The 23,947-nt window shown below is 35.9% G+C and overlaps 1 protein-coding gene across 2 annotated transcripts in view; it reads right to left on the reverse strand.

Annotated features, from left to right (window-relative positions):
• LOC108722033 (ras-related protein Rab-37) overlaps positions 1–23,947 on the reverse strand; it is a 107,079-nt gene that overhangs the window by 80,791 nt on the left and 2,341 nt on the right. For both annotated transcript variants that reach the window (XR_001936596.1, XM_018446936.1), the window contains exons 2-3: positions 20,312–20,414; positions 16,889–17,167 (exon numbers count right to left, since the gene is read on the reverse strand). Coding sequence is in view for 1 of the 2 variants with exons in the window: in XM_018446936.1 (XP_018302438.1) it covers positions 16,889–17,167; positions 20,312–20,374 (342 nt within the window). In the remaining variant the exon portion in view is untranslated. The remainder of the gene's footprint in view (positions 1–16,888; positions 17,168–20,311; positions 20,415–23,947) is intronic.

The following is a 23,947-nucleotide window of genomic DNA, read 5'->3' on the forward strand; positions in this document are numbered from 1 at the left end:
ACCTGACTCGATATGAAATACGATTACTTCAACATTTCTTAACCAAACTTAATAAATAACAGCTCAAAAGACGCACATAATAACATACTTTAATAACGTATGCAACTTTAAACAAACAAATTAAAAATACGGACTTATCACCTTATTTTCTGAATGCTAACAAAAAAAAAACTCTGAAAAATAACAAGAAAAGATGTGATTCCACTTTTTTGTATTTCTCTGGGTAGCAACGTATTTACGACGTATCTTTTGTAGTTATATCTTAAGAGGACGACCTCCTGCGTAAAAATTTCACCACAGTGACGTCGTCATTGGAAAAGTACCAAATCAGGATGCGCACAATTACCCGCTGCGCACAGTTCCACCACTTTTCCCTATAGAACGTACATCTGAAGAAACAAAAGTATCAGACATAAAGCGATGTCGTGTAAAATTATCGTTAAGCAAATAGTTTTATGTCCAAACGTATTTCCATCTGATTCCCAAGTTAACTACGAGAAATTCTCAAAATTAAATAAATGAATAACTGATAATAAATTATAAATGGTTTTCTTTTGACTTACATGTGTGGCGACTCGCCACCAGAAGTCTAACGGGTCTCGCGCGGATTCTCGTAAGCACCATAGTTACACGAATTCCCTTTAAATAAGATCCCGATCTAATACTCTCTCGGGCGTCTAAGGCAGGTCCCACTACATCGCCTTACTGATTCCAGTAGTGGGGACCAGGACGAAACCCCGTGGTCGATCATAGTTCGAATCGATCACGATCCATTATTTTTCCGGTCTAACCAACTCAATGATACTTCCAAAGTGGTAACCTCGACCACATTACTCGCAAAACTGTATAGAGATGCCGTAAGAACTGCGATGGCTTTCTATACGTCTTATAAGTTAGCGGAACAAAGTGAGCGGAATCGATTCTAACTAACATTTTTATTTGTTGCTCATTTGTTGCTAAAAAGTTGCCAAAGAAAAAAATTTGTTGCTCTGTCGGTTTATTTAAAAAAACGATGTTTCGCTAAAGGAAGATTCAGTTAGCGGAACAATACCTACAACAAAGCCAATCTACGCAGAAATAACGTAGGAATTTGTTGCTAACTTGTTGCTAATTTGGTGCTGCCGAAATAATATTTTTTTTAATACTTTACATACTAAAAAAGTGTAAATAACAACGAGAAGCCTCAACGTGTGGGCGGAAGAAGAGTAAAGTACCAGTAAAAGATTTGTTGCTCGCTTAAAATTGGTACTGCGATGTCGTCCGAATTTGTTGCTCTCGAAATATACAATTTAGCAATTTGTTGCTTGCAAAATAAGTATAAATAACCACGTAAAACCTCAGCGTGGGTCGGCGCGTCCCATCGTCATCGCGCATCATCGGCATCATGCTCCGGCTGGCCTGCACTGTGCACTGTCCGCGACAGCCGCGTTCAACTCATTGTATCGCACTCGCGAATTCCGACGTCTTAATTCGACCTCGTTTTTCGAATTGTAAAAAAAATTTTCGACTCGTCACTTCGATAAACTCGTGATCACGTCGGGTACCACCACTTTAGGTGTATTATGTCCGTAGGCATTGATAATTACATGTTTACGCTTACTGCAGTTAGTCCCTTTATATGCGTGTCAATTTATTGTATCGAAACAGTGACAAGGAATTGGAAATCACAGGATCTTGTTCGTGTTAAAATTAGATTTAATATTGAACTGATTCTACACTTTTGATATACAATTTTACTCTTCGGAATATCGCGATATATCTCCCTTATCTCTCGCGTGCTCCTCTTTTTATCTCTCCCTGGCCTTCTTAACTTTTCCTTCTAGAACATTCTAGATCTTTTCCTTCTAGAATATTCTAGAACTTTCTCTTCTAGAAATTCTATTGTTTTTACACAGGTCATCTTTATTATTATTGTCTTTCCGTTAAAATTTAACCGAAATTAATTTACTTCTATTCGCGCCTGCACTTCTTATTTAATATAATTATTTCGTACATGTATGTCTTGCTTGAGAACGGAATTTCTCCTACTTGTCTGCGTAAACATAGCAGGTATTTAAATACTTGTCATTCATGTGTGCATAGGCAACTTCAGCCAGATACGTGCTTTCATTTGAAAGCCACGCATCCCATGCTTACTTTTTATTGTGGTGATAATTGTCGTCAATAAAACACATGATATTCATTTGAATGAGATTCTCGGTCAACGTTCGATCGCACGCGTTCATGTGAAAGACATGATCACAAGTTAAACTATATATAAACATTGGCAACATGATACAAACTTTAAATTAGAAATATAATAGAATTTCCATAATTTGATTAAGTATTTTTCGATTTAATATAAACTTCATTTACTTTATCTCATTCGAAAATGGAGATAAAGCACGGAAATTCTGTCATGTCTTTTTTATTCATTTCTCTCATTCATGATTTATATTATGTGTGAATATCTCAGCTAAAATATCGGAAAGCGTACGCGTTGCAAAGCGAAAAATATAACAACTTGGTGACAGATAATATATAACAGGAAGAAAGAAATTTGTAGAAACGATTTCTCCCACTGTTTTGTAACTTCCGTACCCGGGCTCGCTATCGTCGTCAGACAATAGTAGCTGTGGCAGGAGATTGATATGTGCGCTTCGAGTGTTCCGTGCACGCGAGAATATCAATGCCATCGCTAAAACGGCGGGATAAAAAACGAGGGCTCCAATAACGCAGGTACGGCTGTACTATGGTACGTCGATAGTCTGACAGGTGCGCCTTTATTGTCCCAGCGATGGAGGTGCAGGATCGTTGTTCCCTTCCTCATAAAACGTCAACGCGCGTGCAATAAGTGGTTAAATAACACAAATGCTCTCGACACCTCTGCGCATCGTTCGCTGTTTTACTGCTGATGAAAGAGAAAAAGAAACAGAGAAAAAGAGAGAAAAATGCCCGCGTATGCCAGATATTGAAATATAAATGTACTTTTTTTATGGGCATACCGGGAGTGTTATTTTGGACTTGACATTCGCTTGTCGTGTCGCGTGATTCCCTCGGATTTTTATATGACTCGTCGTGTTCAAAATTTAGAGAGCCGTTATTATTGATAGTATTCGCGTTACACTCGGGGATAAATTCTCTCGGAGTAGCCGAATAAATATACAAAGACCATTTCGATATACACTGCCAATACTGAAAATCTATAGTTTACGTTACGTATATAGAAAAAGAAAACAATTTTGCTGGAGCATCTAAAAATTTAGCTGGACATAAATTTAAAAATAATTTTATTGAACTATCAAAATAATTATGTAAATAGAATACTCAAACATGATGAGCAATGTTGTCAAATGTTTTGACATTCTAGCAATCAGCTTGAGTGTCCTATATAATCATTTTAATAGTCCAATAAAATTATTTTCAGATTTGTATTTAGCTAAAAGTTTAGATACTTCTTTTTATTAATTTAGATACTTCAGCAAAACTGTTTTTTTCGTAATATAATATAGATTTCAGTATTGATAGTGTATAATGTATAGAAACACAGTCAAAGTATTACAATGTAAAGCATGACATTCAACTAAATATTTTAGCCCGGATCTACAATAGGTTTTTAAGCCTTAAGCCATAAGAAATGGACGAATCATAGTCGATTATTCTCCTCGCATTCGACTGTAATTGGTCAATTTCTTACGGCTTAAGGCTTAAAATACCTATTGTAGATCCGGACTAAAGCCCGAGCTATAATTACGTAAACATAGACGTAAAGTTATGGAAATAATAGTAGCAGTAAATGTTGTACAACATATTAATCTACAATCGAGTAAAGATTCAATGAACTTTCATCTTCAAATTGAGCATTGCTCACAACACTTTCTCCGTGTTTCATACTCGTAACATAATATATTCGTAATATAATAAACTCGTCAAATAATATATTATAAAATGAACACAATAAAAGATAAAAAATGCCACTTCGCATTCATTTCCATACGTTGAGACAAAAAGGACGATAACAATGTAGACACGTGACAGCACTCTGATTGATTCACTCTTACGTTTTACACAGTCGTAGTTGTGAAAGATAAAATTGAACCATCTTTCACAACACACTTCACAACCGGGAGTAGCAGGTTAAAACTTCGCTTTACAACATTTCACAACCATTTACGTTTACGCAATTGTAGATCGGGCTTTAGAGATTATAAAATTGTTAGAATTGTAAGAGTCTCACGTGTGTAAAAAAGAAAGATTGAACTCATAATTAATACAACTATGACTATTCTTATGTCGTTTTATGAAAATAAGAAACAAAGGTTAAATACGAGAAACAAACGAGTAACACGATCTCAACATTCAATTTATTATTACAGAAAAAGTTTTTTCATCTCGTCTTATCGGAAACTATGTCAAAGGAACTTATCGCGAAAAGTTGCGATTGGCATTCACAAAAAGGTGCGTAAGCTGTGCAATCACGCGCGAATGATAAATACGTGCAGAGGAATAGTGAATAAGAAATTCGAAGAGTCCACTAAAATCCGTGAACGGGATACTTACTACTTCGATTCGAGCTGATTCTTAGAATCTCGCTCTTCAAACGGGACTTTTTCGGGACTGTCGAGAAGATTCTATATCGTGTCACTGTGGATTTATAATCCTCGAGTACCTCGAGGCGGTGCGGCGTCCCCTTCACGACAGAATTTCCATTGAAAGATTCGCGGTACCCTCAGGGGGTGGTCGTGACGAGTGTCGGCGAATGTGTCGGCCTCAGGGGCGGAGAAACTTAATTCACTGCCCTCCCTATTCCATCTCACTCTCTCTCGCTTCCTCCTGCGTGATTCCCCTCCACTCGTTCTCTTTTTCTCTTTCTCTCTCTCTCTCTCTCTCTCTCTCTCTCTCTTCTTCCCCTTTAGTTCTCTCTCTACTGTTGTAATCTACCTCTGTGTTCTCCCCATTTCCTCCACCCTCGGTGGAACCCCGTTGTATCTTTGTAGATGGTTGTGTCGCCGCGTTTTCAATTAATTGCCAGTAATCACGGTGGGTGAGCGAACGTTAAAAGCTCACTGCGAGCCAGAGAGGATTTCGTTGTGCGACAATTGCGCTGCGTAAAAACGCTTTTTAAAGACTATTATATCATGAGTTGGATGACCGGAAAATTATTTTTCTCATAAAACTCTTGAAAATTAAATTTATAGAGGACGTAAACTAGTAAACATGGTATGGTAAAATATGGTATGGTAAAATAATGGTATAATAAAATCGATCGCTAATAAAATGTAATATTTTTTCACTTTAAAGATCATTATATTATAATAAGCTAAGTGTTTATTCTGGTTAACTTAACGTATCAAAAACGCACTACGTTAAACAATGATTCAAAAATTAAAGAAATTATTAAACATCTCATACATAATTAATCATAATATCCATAAATCTATTGTCATGTATTTTCCCTTCTGAAATTTAATTCGTCAAAAGATTTTTATTTTTAATTATTAATTATATAAAAACACGTTTCATCGTTTTCATTGAAAAAATTAATTAAAAATCAAAATTAAAGAATCCTAAAGGTATCTGATAATTTTTATAACATTTCATTGTTACATATAGCGTGTCGATGCTATGAAAAATTCTATGCAAAAGAGATCGGGCGAGTTTAGTTCTTCAGACAAGAATACGAGAGCACAAAGACTTCATCTATCTTTATCGATGACGGAGAATTTATCAATGACCATAAAGTCTGGCTGCCGTTCATTTCTTGCAACAAACGCGTTTCTTGCAGCCACCGTGGAACGCTATCGATTAACGATCTCATGCAATCAGTCGCGATCATTGTTTCTTCGCAACTCATCAATCAACGGCGATTTACGGTCGTGCTTTTTGGAGTAGGTAAAAATATACATATAATTATTTTCTCGCCCTTGAAAATTTATCTGTATCACACCATTAAAATTCATCAAAGCCAAAATCAAAGATTTTCTGTCTCTTTCCATTACCTTTTTATAATGATTATATATGTAAAAAATGAATTAACACATAATTCATGTCGCGATTTATGAAACATTAAAGATGTGTTAAATTTAACAAATTTCATGACTAAACGATTCACCCACATTTTTGTGCTTATTTAACACAAAATGAATATATATAGACATTAATATAAATTATTAATAATTATATAAAAAATCAAGATAAAAAAATTATATACTTTGAAAAAAAATTATGAAAGTATATTCGTTAGTAAAATTAACATATATAATATAACATATACCTATATTTTAAAATATAATATGTTAAATTATAAAAAAAATAAATCAATTTAACATAAAATATTTTAATATATTATATATGTAATAGTATGGCTCAATAAAAATAAATTAATAATAATAAAATAGAAGAGCTACAAGCCAAGCAATAACCTTTTATTAATATTCGAATAATACAAACATATGTTTCGACACCGATCGGGTCATTATCAATGTGTTGAAAATAAATATAAATTTTGAACGAGTGACATTCTTTGAAATTAAAGATATTAAAGAGATTAAAAATTTTACTGTCTGTTAAGATCCATTGTATTAATTTCCTGTGTCTTAGTCAATCCTGATCGCCAGGTGGCAACCTTGAGTTATTTGAAATATTAGTCATTTGCGGAAGTTTCTGTTACGAATTTTGTCTTGTGAAAATCAATTTAAGTTCTTAATGTAAGTCAAATTTGAGATTTGGTAAGTCCTAATAATGTCAGTTAAAATAATCGTAGTCGCAATTGTATTGTTAGTTAATAAAATATAATGCAGAAGCAGGCAAAAATGTGACAGATTTCCAAGACACAATTTGTATGATTTTATTGATGATAAAATATTCTAATAACACGATCAGATTAATGATTAAATGTTAAAAATTTAACGCAGAAATTTTAACAAAAATCAGTTTTAACACGAATACAAAATGATTTTCATCGTGTATAATTAAAATCATAAGTTAAAATATCGACATAATCATCGACTAATCCCTTTTAAGTCTGTGAGTCCTTCCGGTGAGAGCGCAGAGCCGTCAATTATTAATAATATCTACGGGCCCTTGGTCGAGTATATCTCGGAACAGCTCGTAACCGCGACGGAAGTGTAAAACTGGGTACGCGATCGGTTACGAAGCCGTCATAAAAGTGCGATCGTAAAACCGACGTACCATGAAGACAAGCCGTAAAGATTTACGAACGAGATGCAGGATTCGCAGACTCGTCGCGATCGTCGATATTACTCGGATCCCGTCGAACGAGTCCTTCCTGCACAGTTTTCGATGAAGTGAAGGACCTGTGACCCTCAGGGGTTTCATTCGCTCAGTGAAAAGTATAATATTTTGAAAGTAATATGGAAAGACAGACATATGCTTTTATAGAATTTTGTCATAAAAAAGACATAATTACATTCTTTAACAAAGTTCAAGACCTGTGCGTAACTTTTTTGTCAAAGAGTATATATGGTACCTTTATGCTTTTAAATTCTGAATTCTTTTCTAAAGTACTGTACGTTATAAAAAAGATATAATTACACAACGAATATCTTCTTTCCTAGACTACCGTTATAAAAAAAAGATGTAATTAACACAACGAAAATTTTCGTGCAATTTTGCTGAAGAATTAAAAAGTTTAGCTAAATACAGATTTGAAAAATAATTTTGCTCGCCTATTAAAACAATTTTAGGTAAGACGACAAAATTGGTTGCTAGAATATCAAATTTTGCAACATTGCTCATTAAGATTCCTGCAAAATTATTTTGATGGTCCAACAAATTTTCAGATCTGTATCTAGCTAAATTTTTAGATTCTTCAGCAAAATCGCTCTCTTTCAGTATGTGTTAAATTGCAGAATTTTAATTTTTTTTTAGAAACGCGATGCTAGTTCGCAGAGAATCGTAGCAATCGAAAAGGAATCGTTAACGCCATAATACGTACGACATACGGGTCGCGTTGTGAGTTGCATGAAACGTTCGCGCGCGTTTAAGCGCGTGCGCGTGCGATCGCGGTGTGTGCGCGTATGTGTGTACATATGCATGTGCAGTCGCGTTCGAGAACGCATGAGATATCGCGTTACGTGTGCATTTAACGGCGACGCACTCATAAAAAAGCGCGCGTTTAAGCGCGTGCACGTGCGATCGCGGTGTGTGCGCGTATGTATGTACATATGCATGTGCAGTCGCATTTGAGAACGCATGAGATATCGCGTTACGTGTGCATTTAACGGCGACGCACTCATAAAAAAAGAGAAAAAAGAACGTGGAAACAATATGGCGTGGCGCGGGCGTGCGAAAGAAGCGTTGAGTGCTCGATGCTCGATAAGCACCGCTCTTTAGAAGAATGTGAACGTTAAATGGATAAATAAACGTGGAAAAAAGAAGTCATCCCACGCATATTTCAGCATGACACTATTTTACTGGGGAAATTCACGTGCACCGTGCAAGAGCTGCGTAATACGAAGTCTTCTTCATCCGATAAATGGATCGAGGGACTTATCAACGGATAAAGATCTGTCAGCAAGATTGTACAGTTTGCGTGACGACCGGAAATCCTGCCGTGAAGGAAATGTTTACGATGGAAATTTAGAGAAGGAACAAAAGGAGACTGAACGCAAAATGAGGGAATTCCAGTTGCAGAATGATTTTATGTTTCACATTCTGGCTCTGCGAAATGTACCATGAAGAAAAACACGAGGAATCATATAGATTCAAAAGAATATTCGATACCGTATTTATACGGCAAGCAGCATATTCGCGACGAAATCTAAGAGAAAAAGAAAGATAATATCCTTTTCATATATATGAAAGTTTAAAAAATTTAAAAAAAATAATGATTCTCTGAGAAACTTTACTATATCGATATTACATTAATATTGACAAAATAAATAATAAAAATCTCTTAAGATCGTATAAGATAGTCTCTGTAAGAAATGACTGGAATTGAATACTTTTTAAATAAAAATGAATGTTACATAGGTATAAAACAGTTCAATAAAATCAATATTTATATTTAATAATACAATTTTATCGTATAAATAAAAATTTTCTCATTTTATCTTAATTATTTTTTAAAAACATGTTACTTCCTATTGAAATAATTTTTTATCCAAATCGTCGGTCAGCCAAATTTTTTGCATTACTTTATAAAAATACAATATAGGAAAATCTCTATCAAAATCAATATTAAAAATTATATAAAATTTTTTCATAAGTTTTTCATTTTCGTTAAAAAATATGTGTAATACATTTTTAAAATTCTAATAGAATTTCAGAGTTAAAAATAACCTCATTGATATACGATGTAATATTACCATAGTTTTTCTATCGCCATGGTATTTCCATACGTAAGCCTAAAGTTTCTTGAAGACTCGGATTATTCGCATTGTCATATCCAGTGGCTTTCAGACGCGGCAGCGCCGCGCACAATGCCGCTTTTCGTGTTGTCGCGACGTCCAATGGCGCGACAAGGTCGTGTACATTCGTATGCTAATCATTGGCGAGGCAGAAGGAGAAAAACGCACGGACGAAACAGAGGAGATGACGATTCGTGCGGCGATACGATCGATAAACGCGAGCGTGGGTTGCCCGAAGTGTGCGATTCGCGTTTTACCTTGAGCATCAATGTACCACGTAGCAATGCAGATCAACTAGATAATCAATATAATATAGCGTTAATACAGCGTGCAATAGCATGTAAATATAAAATGAATATATTCAAATGTATTTCTTATTTGAACTTAAAAGCCGAATCATTATTTTTTAATTGAAGACAAATCGATTGTAATTAATATAGATTAATAATATGGCTCAATAAGAATAAATTAATAAATAAAATGAAGGGCTACGAGTCAATTAAAATTAAAAGAACATTTAATATGTATACAAACGTTTCGACGCCGATCGGATCATTCTTGATGTAAAAACGAAAAATTACAATATTACATAAGTTGTCAGAGTCTTCGGTTAGATTATAATATTATGAAGTAAATTTAGATATATAGATACGTATCGGTTGTTCCTGTATTCTCTCTTTTTAGATGCGTGTGGTCCATTAATTTGTAATGTGGAAGTTAACATCTTTTAATATGGTTGATATAAAAGTAATCTCATTTTCTTATTTTAAAAAATTTTGACTAAATAAATTTTATTTAGTCAAAATGATGTGAGTCAAACATTAAAAGGAAAACGCAGTAATTATTAATTAACTCGTACGCAGCAATTATGAAGCAGATGTAAGCCATAATATGGTATGATAGAGAGAACAAGTATCTTTGACGATGGTAGACGACGTTATGACATTAATATTATATAATTACAGATTGTAATTAAATTTTTTGGCAGCTAAATAAATCCATTATTAAAATCACAAATCGCCAGTTTTTTTTTCTCGGTCGTAAAACGGCAAAATTTATAGGTGTTTTGCTTTTCACATTTAGACGTGGTGTGCATTTCACGTATTGAGAGAATTTTTCAAATTTTATGATTCTCATAAATAGAAAAGTGTTTTCCAATATCTATAAATACTTTTCTATTCGTGAGAATCATAAATAGAAAAATTCTACTTCAGATTTCCTAAATCCGATGCATGGACAGATTAACACTCCGCTATATGGAGGAAAAGCGAAGAGTTGTCGATACGTACGTGAAAATGTGATTGATCACGTGGCGTCCGCTGTCAAAGGCGCGATTTCGCGCGCAGTTATCCGCGTGCAAGCTCGGTCCAAGCTTGGTGCCCGGTTACGGTATTAAAAGCCTCAACAGTATTTTGCGATTACGAATACGAGCTGCGTGATTGTGGATCGGTTTCAGAGTATACCGCAATGAATCGAGCTATTTGCGAATGCACGTGCATTCGCTTGGTGGTGCTCGGTGACGTCGCGACGTAACGGGAGGCAATGGGCATGCATCGTTGCACGTACGCACATATACATTACACATATGTACATACGTTATACATACATACGTCCATCATAATTCATTTTAGTTTTGCGATCTCATTTGCCATTCGCACACACATATATCACTTCTCTTTCATAAAAACTAAAAGACGATAATTCTCGCACTGCGGAATTTTCTTTTTTTTTCCGAGGTCCGGTTTTCCATTTGCTGGTTAACTTGTGGTTTAGATTTAACCACACTTTAATTTGATGATAATATAAAAATTGTGGTTTTTTTAGTTATTATTAATCTCTAAACTGTGATAGATCTATAGTGTGAATACTCATATTATTATTATTACAAAACCATCAGTATAGTGATTAACCGTAATTCTAGAAAAATACAATTTTTATTATCGAACTAAATCTAACTGCAAGTTGAAACCGCAACATGAAAAACCGGATCCGAGAGACACAATTTTAATTTTTTTTTTTTACACAATTAAGAAAACTGTTGAGTACACACCTTTCCGTACACACGTAACAGAAAGATTGAGATTTCATACAATGGTAGTCGAATGTCATGAATATCATCACAAAAATAATTTTTATAAGAATCGTGCATTGTTCGTCACGCATACTTTTGCTGCATGTTTCGTTGTAGAGTTTCTCATTATTACATAGTATAACATTTCATCTCTACAATTTGTAATCTTTATTTCGAAATATGTAACCTTTGGTACTTATACGTTTAAATCTTTTCTCAAATAACGAAAGCTTTCGGTGCAACGAGCGACTTTCATCTTGCAATTTATACGAGTCGTGATCTTATTTTAAGATTCTTAAGTTCTTACCTTTTTAAAAATAAGAATTACTTCTCTGATATAATGCCATAAAATTCTTAACCCCCAATAGATTTTTTGTATCTATATCTGATTCTTCGTCCGGCCACCGCATTCTCTTTCAAATAAAATGTAATAAGAAAGAAAGAGAATACGATAAGACCGAACAAAGAATCAACAGATATAGATACAGAGTCCATTGGGGTTAAGAATTTTGGTGTTATACGCCGAGTTTCATTCTTTTCTCTCAAATACATTAATAATTAATATTTAATATTTTAAGAAAAATTCTGTTGTTTTTCGTCACGTTGCAAAAATTGTTGCAACAACTACATCTTTGTTCAGCGTACAATGAACAATGTTTGTGACATAATTCTTGCCAAGTCGTTATAGTAGAGAAAGAGGACAATTTCTCGTTTTATTTTACCCCTTCAAATATTACGTAGCGCCTCGTACATAACAGTACCAGGTGCCGGCGACACAAGTTCCTCTTCCTCCTTCGTCGTCGAGAAAACTCACGAGTAGACAACGCCATGCGCGATAAAAATAACTCGAGCCGCATCGTCGCGGTCGTCGAGCGCTTGTTTAATAGAGGCTCGCTGTTCTTCGGTGCAACAGCTGCGGGTGGTTAGATTATTACCGAACGGGATTGAATCAGCCAAGCACAAAATGAACTCAAGTCCGAATGCGATCGAAAATATCGCCACGCGCGTTCCTTGCAAATGAAACAAACTCGACGCCATCAAAGGAAAGAGAAAGACAGAGGTAGGAAGACGATTTACAAAGTTTGGAATTACATTAAACATGCGCGCACTGTTAAAGAGCTAATTTATCCTCTCTTTGAAGACAAGGTCACAAACAGGAGAGATACTTATTTTCTACGAATTGATGAGAGAGAGAGAGAGAGAGAGAGAGAGAGAGAGAGAGAGAGAGAGAGAGAAATGGAAATCTGATTTCTTTATTCAAAACCACAGGAAATATCTGTCGTAAACAAATCTATTGTTACGATTACGATTATAGTAAGAACATGTCGCGAATATGTTTATCATTTCTTGCTTAGTCTGAGCAATTCTTCTCGAATAGTTTATCAATTATCGACCTTCGCGGTTCAACAAACCCAGTCGGAGTGTTGAATATCGGAGTGTTGAATATTAATTCGCCTAAAAATTCATCCAATATTTCCAATATTCACCGATAAAGATGTAACAATTACTGTACTTCTTCCAAGAAAGCTTACTGTTACAAATCGACTTCATGTTAAATATTCATCTTATTTTAATTTTTGTTCTTATTTCATCTCATTTTAACATATAAGAAAAATTTTTTTTTTAAAACCTTGCGGGATTTACTCTTATATAATATTCTTCCAATATTTTCAAAGAAACTTTTTTTCTTTCTAGACAATTTTTAGAGAAATTTTAAGATTATCAATTAAAAATTATCAGTCACTTTTCTTATTCTTGGCTGATTATCCGAGTTTTTTTCAAAATTTATTACACAGTTCTGCAAACAAAGAAAGTCAATGTGAGCGATAATAGATATTTTAGTTTTTGTGTTCTGTAGTTTAGCCATTAATTTATAAGATATAAATGGATGAGTGTGAGTAAGACGATATTGTAAACTAAGTTCCTTCTTAGCAATGTACATGAAGTAATAAAAAAAAAAAAAATTACTCTATTCTATTTATTAAATAATTCTGCATCAAAGAATTAATTTTTAAAATTATTGCACAAAAAATGTAAAAAACAAAAGACGATAACGAATCCAAGCAACATTTTCCACGACCCAATTTGACGTTATCTTCTTCGGAGAAAACGAAACTAATCATGTTTGCTCAATTTATTTATTGTTTACGCATTTTATTGTTTGAATTCCATTTCACTGTTCACGTTTGTCTTATGTATCTTTGTCAAACAAGAAGTTATCCATTATAGTCATATTCTCTGATAAAAATGATTATCGATCAATATCTTAGGAAAACGTACAATTTTCTGATAAACATTCCGAAGATTCCAAGTATGAATCAAGTGACACTCACAAGAAATTTTATTATTTCGTCTTATCATCGAGGTCATCGTCTCTGGATTACTATAATCGCGACTGTATCTACAAGCGTGAGTCTTCTTATCGAAGAATCCGTCGCGCCGTTTCCGGGACGCAATGGCGTACGATCGTCACGACCGACACGAGATCTAACGAGCAAACGCGGTTCCATATGCGGAAAGATCGCTCATCTCCCTTGCGGCAACCGTAAAACCGCGAAGGACGTTGCAATTTCTCGCGGTGGATGTGGTCGCAGCAGCTTCATTCTCCTCTTTCTATCGTCGTTTTTGTCGTATGTCTCGCTCTCAATAGCGTATTAACAACATCAATAAAAAAAATATGCGCGTTCTTGGATAAAAATCCTTTTGTGAATTTTTCGCTCGAGACCATCTAAAAGACTGCATCACCTTACACAAATAAAATCAATTCCATGTTTTCGTTGAGTTCAAGCGGATATTCAATAATCCAGTTGAGGTAATATTTTTTGCAATAAGTTCTTTATTTTAAGATGTTTATTAAAATTGATGATCGATATACAATAATTTGTCATGTTATTTCCAGTTTCAGTTTAAGATTGCTTTTCAAATTCGGCAAATCGAATCGCCGAACATATAGAATTAAAAATATATTTATAGCGTTAAGAAACATATTTGCAAAATTCGACCAAAGACAAAATTCTTTTTCTTATTTGATAAAATTCAATCACACTCTTGCGATTTTATTTTATTTTCAAACAGGAAATTGTGCGGATGAGCCCCTCAATTTAAAAAAATTACGATTTTACAGTTATTTTTCATTGGCGACATCGATAAATTCATGGACCAAGAATAAAACCGGAAATCGACTAACGAGATAGCTCACCCCACGAACGGAATGCTCCGATGTCTACGTGTACATGCTGTTGGTCTCACCGCTTCGTCCTCCCGACGTCTTTCTGCATTACCACACGGCCGCTAACTCAATTGGTATGCGACTGCGCGAGCCCGCCAGATGCACAACCGCCGTTGAGGTCAGTGTGCGGTGCGTTGTCTAGCCGAGTTTCAACCGAGCGTGCATGTTGTATTGTAAAAAGAGAGAAAAAAAAATACGCGCATCTCGCCAGCGAGTCTCGGAAAATCAATCTCGACCCCACCAATCGTTTGAAACTGATAGTTCGAATTTTCGCATGTATCATGAAAAATGTCCGAATATATACATATGCACGATATATACGAAATTTTCATTAAACAATACGTCTCTGTCGGACTTATCAGAACGTGCGGTCGGAGTATAATCGAGGCCGTTGAACGCAGAACAAGATGAAAGGCACGTGGGTGGGAAAAGAGGAGAAAGGCTACGCAGTTCTCTTCCCTTAATACGATATTTATCTTCCCCTTCTCAGGGAGAATCTGCAAAAATCAAGCTGGTTGCTGCGCGGGGTCTTCAATTATCCTTTATAGGCGGTACGAAGTGAGTACTGACGAGGTGCCCGGACGGCCGAAGAAAGTGCAAGGCAAGAACCGGCTCGAGAGATGGTAGACCCCCTACCGGTTTTACTTGGTCCCGCTGTATAGTAGCTTATTCAAGCCTGCCGCCCCTCTCTGGCTTCCCCTCCCGCCGCTCTTACGTCCCACGTTGAGTAGTCACGAAGAGAGAACCCTCTCCTTAATTGCAGCGGGACGACCGGAAAAAAAAATGCTCGATGGCTTCTGGGTTCTACTTTATTGCACGTTGAGTCGCGCATACGGCTCGGAACATAAAATTAAATGTCACACGCGGAAAAGTGCAACGGAGGCTCCGATCGCGTCCTATATTTAGCGCCTGTCGCGCGAAGCGTTATCGCTCCCGGTCGATCTAAACTGAAACTGATCGAGAATTCAGACCTCATAGATCTAGAGTTTGTCTGTGGCAAAATATTGAGCCTGCATTATGTGATACATCGCATGCAATTATTAATTATCAATAAGAAGTCTTATAAAAGAGAAGTCTTATAATTATCAATAAGAGAAGTCTTATAATTATCAATAAGAAGTCTTATAAAAGCCAAATTAAGCCGAAAGTTGGACCGCCGGTCCAAATTAGCCGAAAGTTCTGTCATTAAAATATTAAGCATCTTGCTCTTACAATATTGTTAAGATAATTAAGAATTTGCTGTTATAATATATTAGAAGTATGTTTAACATTTGCCTTTTTCTTTACCACAATGTATATTGATAACGCCTATATTTCCTTGTTATCGTGTTCCATTTAACTTCATACTTGCATTCGCATATATTGTTCATATGAAAATTAAGCGAAAGGAAAAATTTTTAAGTATATCCGAAGACTGTAGCTTTAAAGAATAGTAAAATTGAGTGTAGAAATATACATAATTGAGAAAAATGATTTTTTTTCGTAGACGATCAGATTTATAAGACAAAACTTAAAACGCTACAGGTGTTATCTAACGCGCGTTATCCGCGAATCGCGTTCCACCGGATGCGAATGAAGACGACGAAGGAGCAGATAAGAAGGCGGCGAAGACAGAGGAATCTTACGAGCTGGAAGCTCGCGAACGAGGCAAAGAGAAGGACATGACGAAGCGAAGAAAAGGACGGAAGGGACGGGACAGAGAAGCCGCGAGGAACGAACAGGAGCGAAGAAGAGAACGAAGACGCAAAATGAAGGACGGGGGAATCGTCTCGGGGGCCGTACCACGGCTACCACGGACCTCTGGCATTCCCGATCATTATTCCACGGGTTTGCCGAGGGAGAGGAAGACGGCTTGTCCTTGGCACGGAAGGCAAGGTTAATCCCATTGCATCTCGGAAGCGTGGTGATCTACCGACGACGAGTTGGTTTGCTGCCGAATTGCGCGTATTTGGTATCAACTCAAGATATGATTTATCATGAAAGAAACTTCATAAAGAGGAGTTTCTTATTTAATATATTTGTTGCAAGTAATTCCTTTCGAATTAATATACGAAAGAATGAAGAATGCTAACAATAATACTCTCTAAAGTCTTTGGAATGGAATCCCACTCTAAAGAGTGAAAATTGAGCCAATCTTAGATAAAGAGTTGCTCAATTTTCTATCTTCAAGAGTGAGATTTCACTCTACAAGGTGAGATTTACTTTAAAAGGTTTAGATAGTAGGTAAGCAAAAGGTACCTTGTGCGCGAAATTATCATCTCTCTCCTGGTCCTTCTTCAAAGCGCTTCTTACGCTATCGAAGTCGCTCGTTGTCTTAAAAGTCGTGCTGTAGTTGTTACTCAGTACCTCGGCAGGTGGCTTATAATCGCGGTATCCGGTAGGTGAGGGTGTCTTTTCGAAGGATCGCTCTGTGGTTGCGGGCGTGAGGCCTCCGGAAACGACATTCGTGACAGTGGAAGAGCGATCGTCGTCCATTTCGAATACGTCGTCGCTCATGCTATCCTCGGTTGTCAAAAACTGCGAATCATAATCAAGGCAAAAGTACCTTTGAACATTTCTGAATGTGTTCAATGTCACTGACATAAATATGTAGTTTAACCTTACACCTCCTTTGGTGTAAAACTGTACACCTCCTTTGAACACCTACTAATGGTACACAGGTACGAATTGGGATTTGACATTTTTAATTGCAAGTCTGTTTTAATTCTCTCTTGAGGATTAATCCTCTCTTGAGAATTAAAACAGAAATTTCTTTAAAACCACTCTTTTCTGAGGAAATAATTTTCTCCAATAAATCCAATGGTCCATAAATAAATCCAAAAAATATCACTCAAATTTAATGAAAAAGCACATTTAACGTAGTGGGGATAAACCGCGGCAACTGTTCATGCGCAACTGTCAGCAAATTGAAAATTTTCGTGGTGCGAATTCGCACTAGTGTACAGTTCGAAGATTAAATATAAAATTTACTTATAATTTACTTATTTTTAATAAATTATTTGTAAAAAGTATATATTTAATTCACAGAAAAAAGTCACATTATCATTAATGCCCAAAATTAATCAATTAATTAATTAATTAATGTACAACTTTTTTAAGGAATAAGAATAATATTTAGCTACTCAAATCCCAATAGTACACAATTCTCACAAAAGTTCAAACGACTGATCGAGAAAATCCAGTTCACTATATATTTTACTGTGATTACAATCCCTTTGATCGTTTTCGAGTGTCGTATAGGTCGCGAAGAAATCGTTCGCGGTCTTTCTACCTACAGTAACTTTCCGCGAAACGAGTGCCGCTTGTCGCATTATCGAAGCCTACCGGAGAAACCAGTTCGGTGGATGCTCTCCGTAAATGCCATTGCCGCGCAGCGAATGCTGAAATAACTGTCCTTCGATCGACCGACATCTCCATCTCCGAAGAACGTGCCGTAACGCCACGGCCTTGTGTAGTACTTAAAGCCAATTAGTAGTTAGTCCCCGACGGCTCCGATATAGAGGCTAGATCACTATATGGTCGCGCGCGATCATAAAATGACATAAAGATGAGTACCTGAACCTTTATGGAGTCGCGAATGCGCTCACTAACTCGCGTGTAGCATCGTGGAGTCAATCACAGACAAAAATTGTCATGAGAACTTTTAACTCATTGAAGAGAGTATTTAACATATATTCAAAATATGATAAGATAAAAGACTCGTCATAAATGTGTTCTCTTAGTCGTGATGTCTTAGTCGTAACGTCGGCAGCGTCTCTTGAAATTGAAAGAGCTCGCGTGGAATCGATAAATTTACATGGTGGAAAGCAACTGGCATACATGATTTATGGTTCGCACTGTTCCCTGCGAAGATGCACCGAAGAAGTCCGATATAATCTCCCGGGTAGCCAGCTCCCCGCTGAATATTTTAGCGGATACACTCCATGAAGGTTACTTTAGCGACGTCTGACTACTTCGATTCTTCACGTCGCGCGCCTTAATGGCCTTTATCGATAGCATGTACAAATGATAGCGCAGCAGCGGATTATTATTATCATCGTTACATTAGTTCTCGTATTTCGATTAGAACTATGAATTTAATATCTCTTTATTTTATATTGCAATATATTTTATATGAAAGTAAAAACATGTTTTCCAAGGATTCAACTTAATCTATATATTATAATTTTGTGGATTATTGCTGAAGATAACTCGAACGTGAGTCGAAACGTCCAAATATATTGAAGATTTACACATAAGAATTGCGCAACACTTACAGCGTTTCACTCTTATTAGCACTCTTATTTCTTCACCTTTTTATTATTTTGACAATTTCTAGAGTGCGTACAATTTTAAATAGTTATTTAAAGTTGTCTTTTTGTTAAAAACATGTTTTGTCATTCTGTGTGTTCTTTATTTCATTCTATATGTCAGATAAAATTGTACATTTTGTATATGTACACCTATGTACAAAATTTTTCCCCTATTTTTCCCGATCCCTTTTCCTTCTTACTTTCTATATGTATAATATAAAATAATATTAATTTTGTATAGAGTTGTACAATGATCTCGTGATTTGAATTAATTTATACTTTATACTATAGTTAAATCACATAACAGTATGATGGGACAAAGTAACTGAAATATTATGATAATGAATACGCGCATTGTCCCAACATCGCTTCCCTTTTGAAATAACTGCCTTCCATTTTACCCCAATGTTAGACTTCATTAATCTCATCCCTCAGATATCGTGGCATGCAACTTTTATAATGCGAAATCAGTTCAAACACCAGATTTGTCTTCGTGTATATAATACGTTAACATATAAAAAATATATTTATAAATTACACTGTTCGACAAAAAAAACACTAGAACGAAATTAATTATTTTCCGTAGTTTTTTTTGGATGCTGAATACAAATCCGGTTTCCAAATTGCTCTTTCACACCACAATTTTGAAAATCTTGAATACGTATTCAGTATCCACAAAAATAAAAACAGACTTGTTTCGATTTTAACAATTAATTATTTTTTATTTAATAGTATTATCAATAGTATTATTATAGAATAAACGCATTTGTGCACGTAGATATCGATTCGGAAAAGCAATTCTGTTAATGGATGACCGAGATACGAAATGGTCTGTTTCGGTGTGTATAAAGAGCAAGAATCGATGAAGCAAAAAAAGGAGATGGAAATTACAGTTTTAGAAGTGCACTATTGATCGAGCCAGACGCTTAATCGAACACGATCGATGGTGACCTGTGTACGACTACCGGACTCTTGGGATACTTGTTGCACCGGTTCTCCACGCTCATTACTCAACTGACGGTTGCCCATATACCGGTGATAAAGTCGGCAACGATAATTGGGTTGCGAAAGCACCGTCGCGATACCACGACACCTCGCGTAGTTGATCGATTCTCCCAAGAATAAATTCACAGTTACAAACTGGATCAAGTGTTTTAAAATTTTCAAGTTTTTAATACAGTAAAAAAAAACCAAAAAAAAGTTTTAATATATAATATCAAAACAAATCTTTACAAATCTTTATTTTTTATATTATTTAAAAATCCAAATATTCGTGGACAAATAGTAGATTTTTCATGAATTTCTTATAACATTTGTAATACTTATTCAATTGCGCAAGTCACTGTACATTAAGGATACATGTACTTACATTAACGGACGTCGAAGCGGGAACAGTAACCGTGTTTGGACCATCACCAGCACCACCTCTCATCGTGCTCTTCTAAATGCGAATATCGTCTCTCATTAGATAACTGCAAACATAAAATGCTATCCGTTAATATATTCTATTTAATCATTGAATAAAGATAAATGGCATTATAAGAAATTATAATGTAAAACTGGGTATAATTTATTATGAGTATTATTTACTGGGTATTATTTACTGAGTAATAAATTAAAAAAATATTCTCTTTCGCGTAACGTTTCGAAAATCAAATGTAGTTGTTTAATTATTATTGTCATAAATATATTTCAAGCATTTTATTATAACATATTAAAAAAAAAGATTAGAATTACAAAATAATATAAATAACGCTCGATATTTGCAACAGCACAACAAAGTAACTTTCGGAAACTATCAATAAACGAGCAACTTTGGATATTAAAAATAAAATATTATTTATGCATTAAACACATATTAAAATTTAATTACAAAAATGTTTATAAAAAAGATTTTATCTCTCAATCCCTGCATAAGTCACTCTTCTACGAGAAGTTTATACAAAGGCGTTATCATAGTTCTAGGTGACCGATTCTATAGTTCGAGTGCTCGAAGGGTGCGAGTTTGCTTCACAAGATCAAAGTTCGACTAGAGATATATATACCGCGATGGAATCATCGCGTCAATTCCGGTCCCGGTCGAGGAAAATTGAGAAACTACACTCTGCAAAGCTCTCCACCCTGCCTGAATTCGATGAGTGGTTCTATCCATTCAATTTCCACCCTCCTTCGACTCACAGTCACGCAACATGCGCGCATTTTCACGCAACATTACAATAAGCGTTCGTGAGGGCATCTCTCTATCTCTCATTCTATCGATACTCCATCAGTACGATGTCATTTCTCTTTCGGAATCACAGCTTTTCCTCTCGCTTCTTCTCTCTTTCTCCCTTTTCATCACACGTTTTACAGCCTAACGCGCTCTGTGTTTCCTACGCTCGTTCTGCCATCCCGTTCTCTCCCTTCCTCAACACACGTGTGCTTTCTCATCGTCCTTTTCTTCCCAACCATCGACGAACTTCACATGCAATCACGCACGCATTATCTTCACACACTCACACATATACGCTACACATAAAACGTCCCGCGTGACATTCTATCCCTCTCAGGTGCACACACTTAGCCTAACCACATTCGAGTGTCGTTCGTCACACGCCCGACAACAGGACTACTTCTCCATTCTTTCTCACTCACTCTTTTACCCGTAACATCACGCTTCGTTTCATCGTTTGTCTCCCGCGCTCACTCGCTCTCGCTTACGCCATTACGGTTCTTCAGCCTCTTTGTCACGCGCACGATCAGAGAGACCGGCGCGCTGTTCATCTCTGTCATACGCTCTCTCTATCTCTCGATGTGGCCTACCCACCGCAATAAGTTCCACCCGCCCACGTTACCTTTCACGCACTTCTCGCCGGCCGATCATCCGTTGCGGATCGGGAAGCAGGCGATTCGCTTATCTCGCCACTCGATCTTTCGACGACCGACCGATCGGCTGACTGTCCGAAAAAGGGAAACAAAGGAGCATTTTTATTTCCTTTGCCGAGACCAATCGGATATAATGCCGCTGGGATATCTAATAATAATTATGCACACATAATTGTAAATTTGAAGATTAAATAGCTCAAAACTGTGAGCAATTCGCCATACTTTCCAAACTCAACGCAATTAAAAAAAATTTTTTTGAAATCTTTTTTTCTCGAATAATATATAAATTCTTCTTAAATTGTATAATTTTTTATCGATTTCAGCTTAAATTAAGCCTCTTGAATCGTCATAAAGTAACAGGATTGACTCGACAAATACGGAACAACTAAGATCGGAGCAAAAAGCGGCTTTTCTAGTAGAATGCATCGTTGATTTTCTAGGGAAATTATTTGCCCTTGAAGTCGGTACTCATTGTCAGTACGCTTTCTCGGTCGCCTGATTTCTTCTCCGATTTTCACAGCCAGTCGAGCGAAACATACTCATGGCCGGAAACATTAGTAGAATCACGCTTGAAGAACAAAGGATGTCATTATTTTAATCGATAAAGTTATTGATATGGTTTGTAAAGATGTTTGCAAAATAGATTTTATTAGATCGTTGATTTAATGTTCATTGATTAATCAATACATAATAATCGATAATGAAGAATTAAATGCTTCAGATTTTTGACAATTTTAATAAATATGGTTCGTCAATAAATGCAATATTTTTTTATATATTACCCACCTCATATTTTACGAGAGAATACTCTTATTGAAATATTTATTAACTTCCAATTAACTATGAAAATACATCAGTTTTAAACATCCTGTTTAAAGTACATAATAAACATTCACCTTAAGGATTGACAGAGAAAGGCTCAAAATTTTTTTATCTACAATTTAGGACATCATAATATCAATTGTATAAATTTACAACCATAATTTACAACCTAAAAATTTTCGTTTCGGACCAAATGTTATAGTTTAAAGTTCGCGCAAAATAATACGCTAAATAATTGTAAAAAAGTCAGAAATTTTTAAAAGTACATTTATCACGCATCATAATTTTTTAAACATAGTTAAATACGATAACTGTAAAAAAAATCATATTATGTTACAAAAAGAAAATTTTCTAGATTTTTTTAAATTCTATAAACAGTTTTTAACGTATAATTTTTGTATAATTTTTTAATATTTTGATTAATTGACAAAGTGATTTCCAACAGATCTCATTTATTTTCTCAATCGATTCTCTCATTGGCAAAAACGACACGCACGAATACAACGGGATCGCGCACTTCGGCTTCGCGGAATCGCGCCGGCGATGCCGTATCTCGTGCTACGAAATCACATCGAGAATTTGATTGCACGATGCTCGCTTGCGTTGGCCTTAATGAGAGCGAGCCTCCGATCGAGTACCTAAAGGCCATCGGGGTCCGTCGGATCGTTCGGGTTCTCGCGGCACGATCGCGCGCACCATAAAAGCGCTCTTTCTATATTTAGCTATGGCTTCGTATATATTCCCCATCTACATCACCGCCCTCTCATTTGTTTTACGAGTCCGCGCGCCACGCTTTCATTATGTTTACACACGCCCCGCGAAATTGTCGCGTGTCGCAAATTATTAGACCAGTTTATCGATCGCGTTAAACGATTACGCAACAACCGCTTGTCCAAATATCTCACAGAAATATTTCTTTTCTCGATGCACAGTCGCATGGGCGACCGCGAAATCATGGTGTTTTAAGGCCATCACACGCCAAAAAGTTTTAATCATAATCGTAAGACCGTACGAGCATATCGATCAACTATGATCGAGCATTCTAAAATGTATAAATGATCGATTAATTTACAGCTTTGCGGTTATTATCCCGCAGCATAGACTTTTGCATAACACATGTCGCAATCAACCATTGAAAGTTCCTCTTTTCCGTAAAATAAAAGGAAAAGAAGAATTATAATTGGTTGATTCTCTTATGCATTATATGCATTATGCGTTATGCAAAAATCTGTGCTGAGGCCTTACGACTAAAATTTGGTTACGCGATGGCCTTTAGATATTGATTTATCCGCGTGTACGATCCGTCACAAGTGCGTCG

Source organism: Mycetomoellerius zeteki, unplaced genomic scaffold (assembly GCF_001594055.1).
Source record: "Mycetomoellerius zeteki isolate Tzet28-1 unplaced genomic scaffold, Tzet1.0 scaffold105, whole genome shotgun sequence".
Lineage (NCBI taxonomy): Eukaryota > Metazoa > Arthropoda > Insecta > Hymenoptera > Formicidae > Mycetomoellerius > Mycetomoellerius zeteki.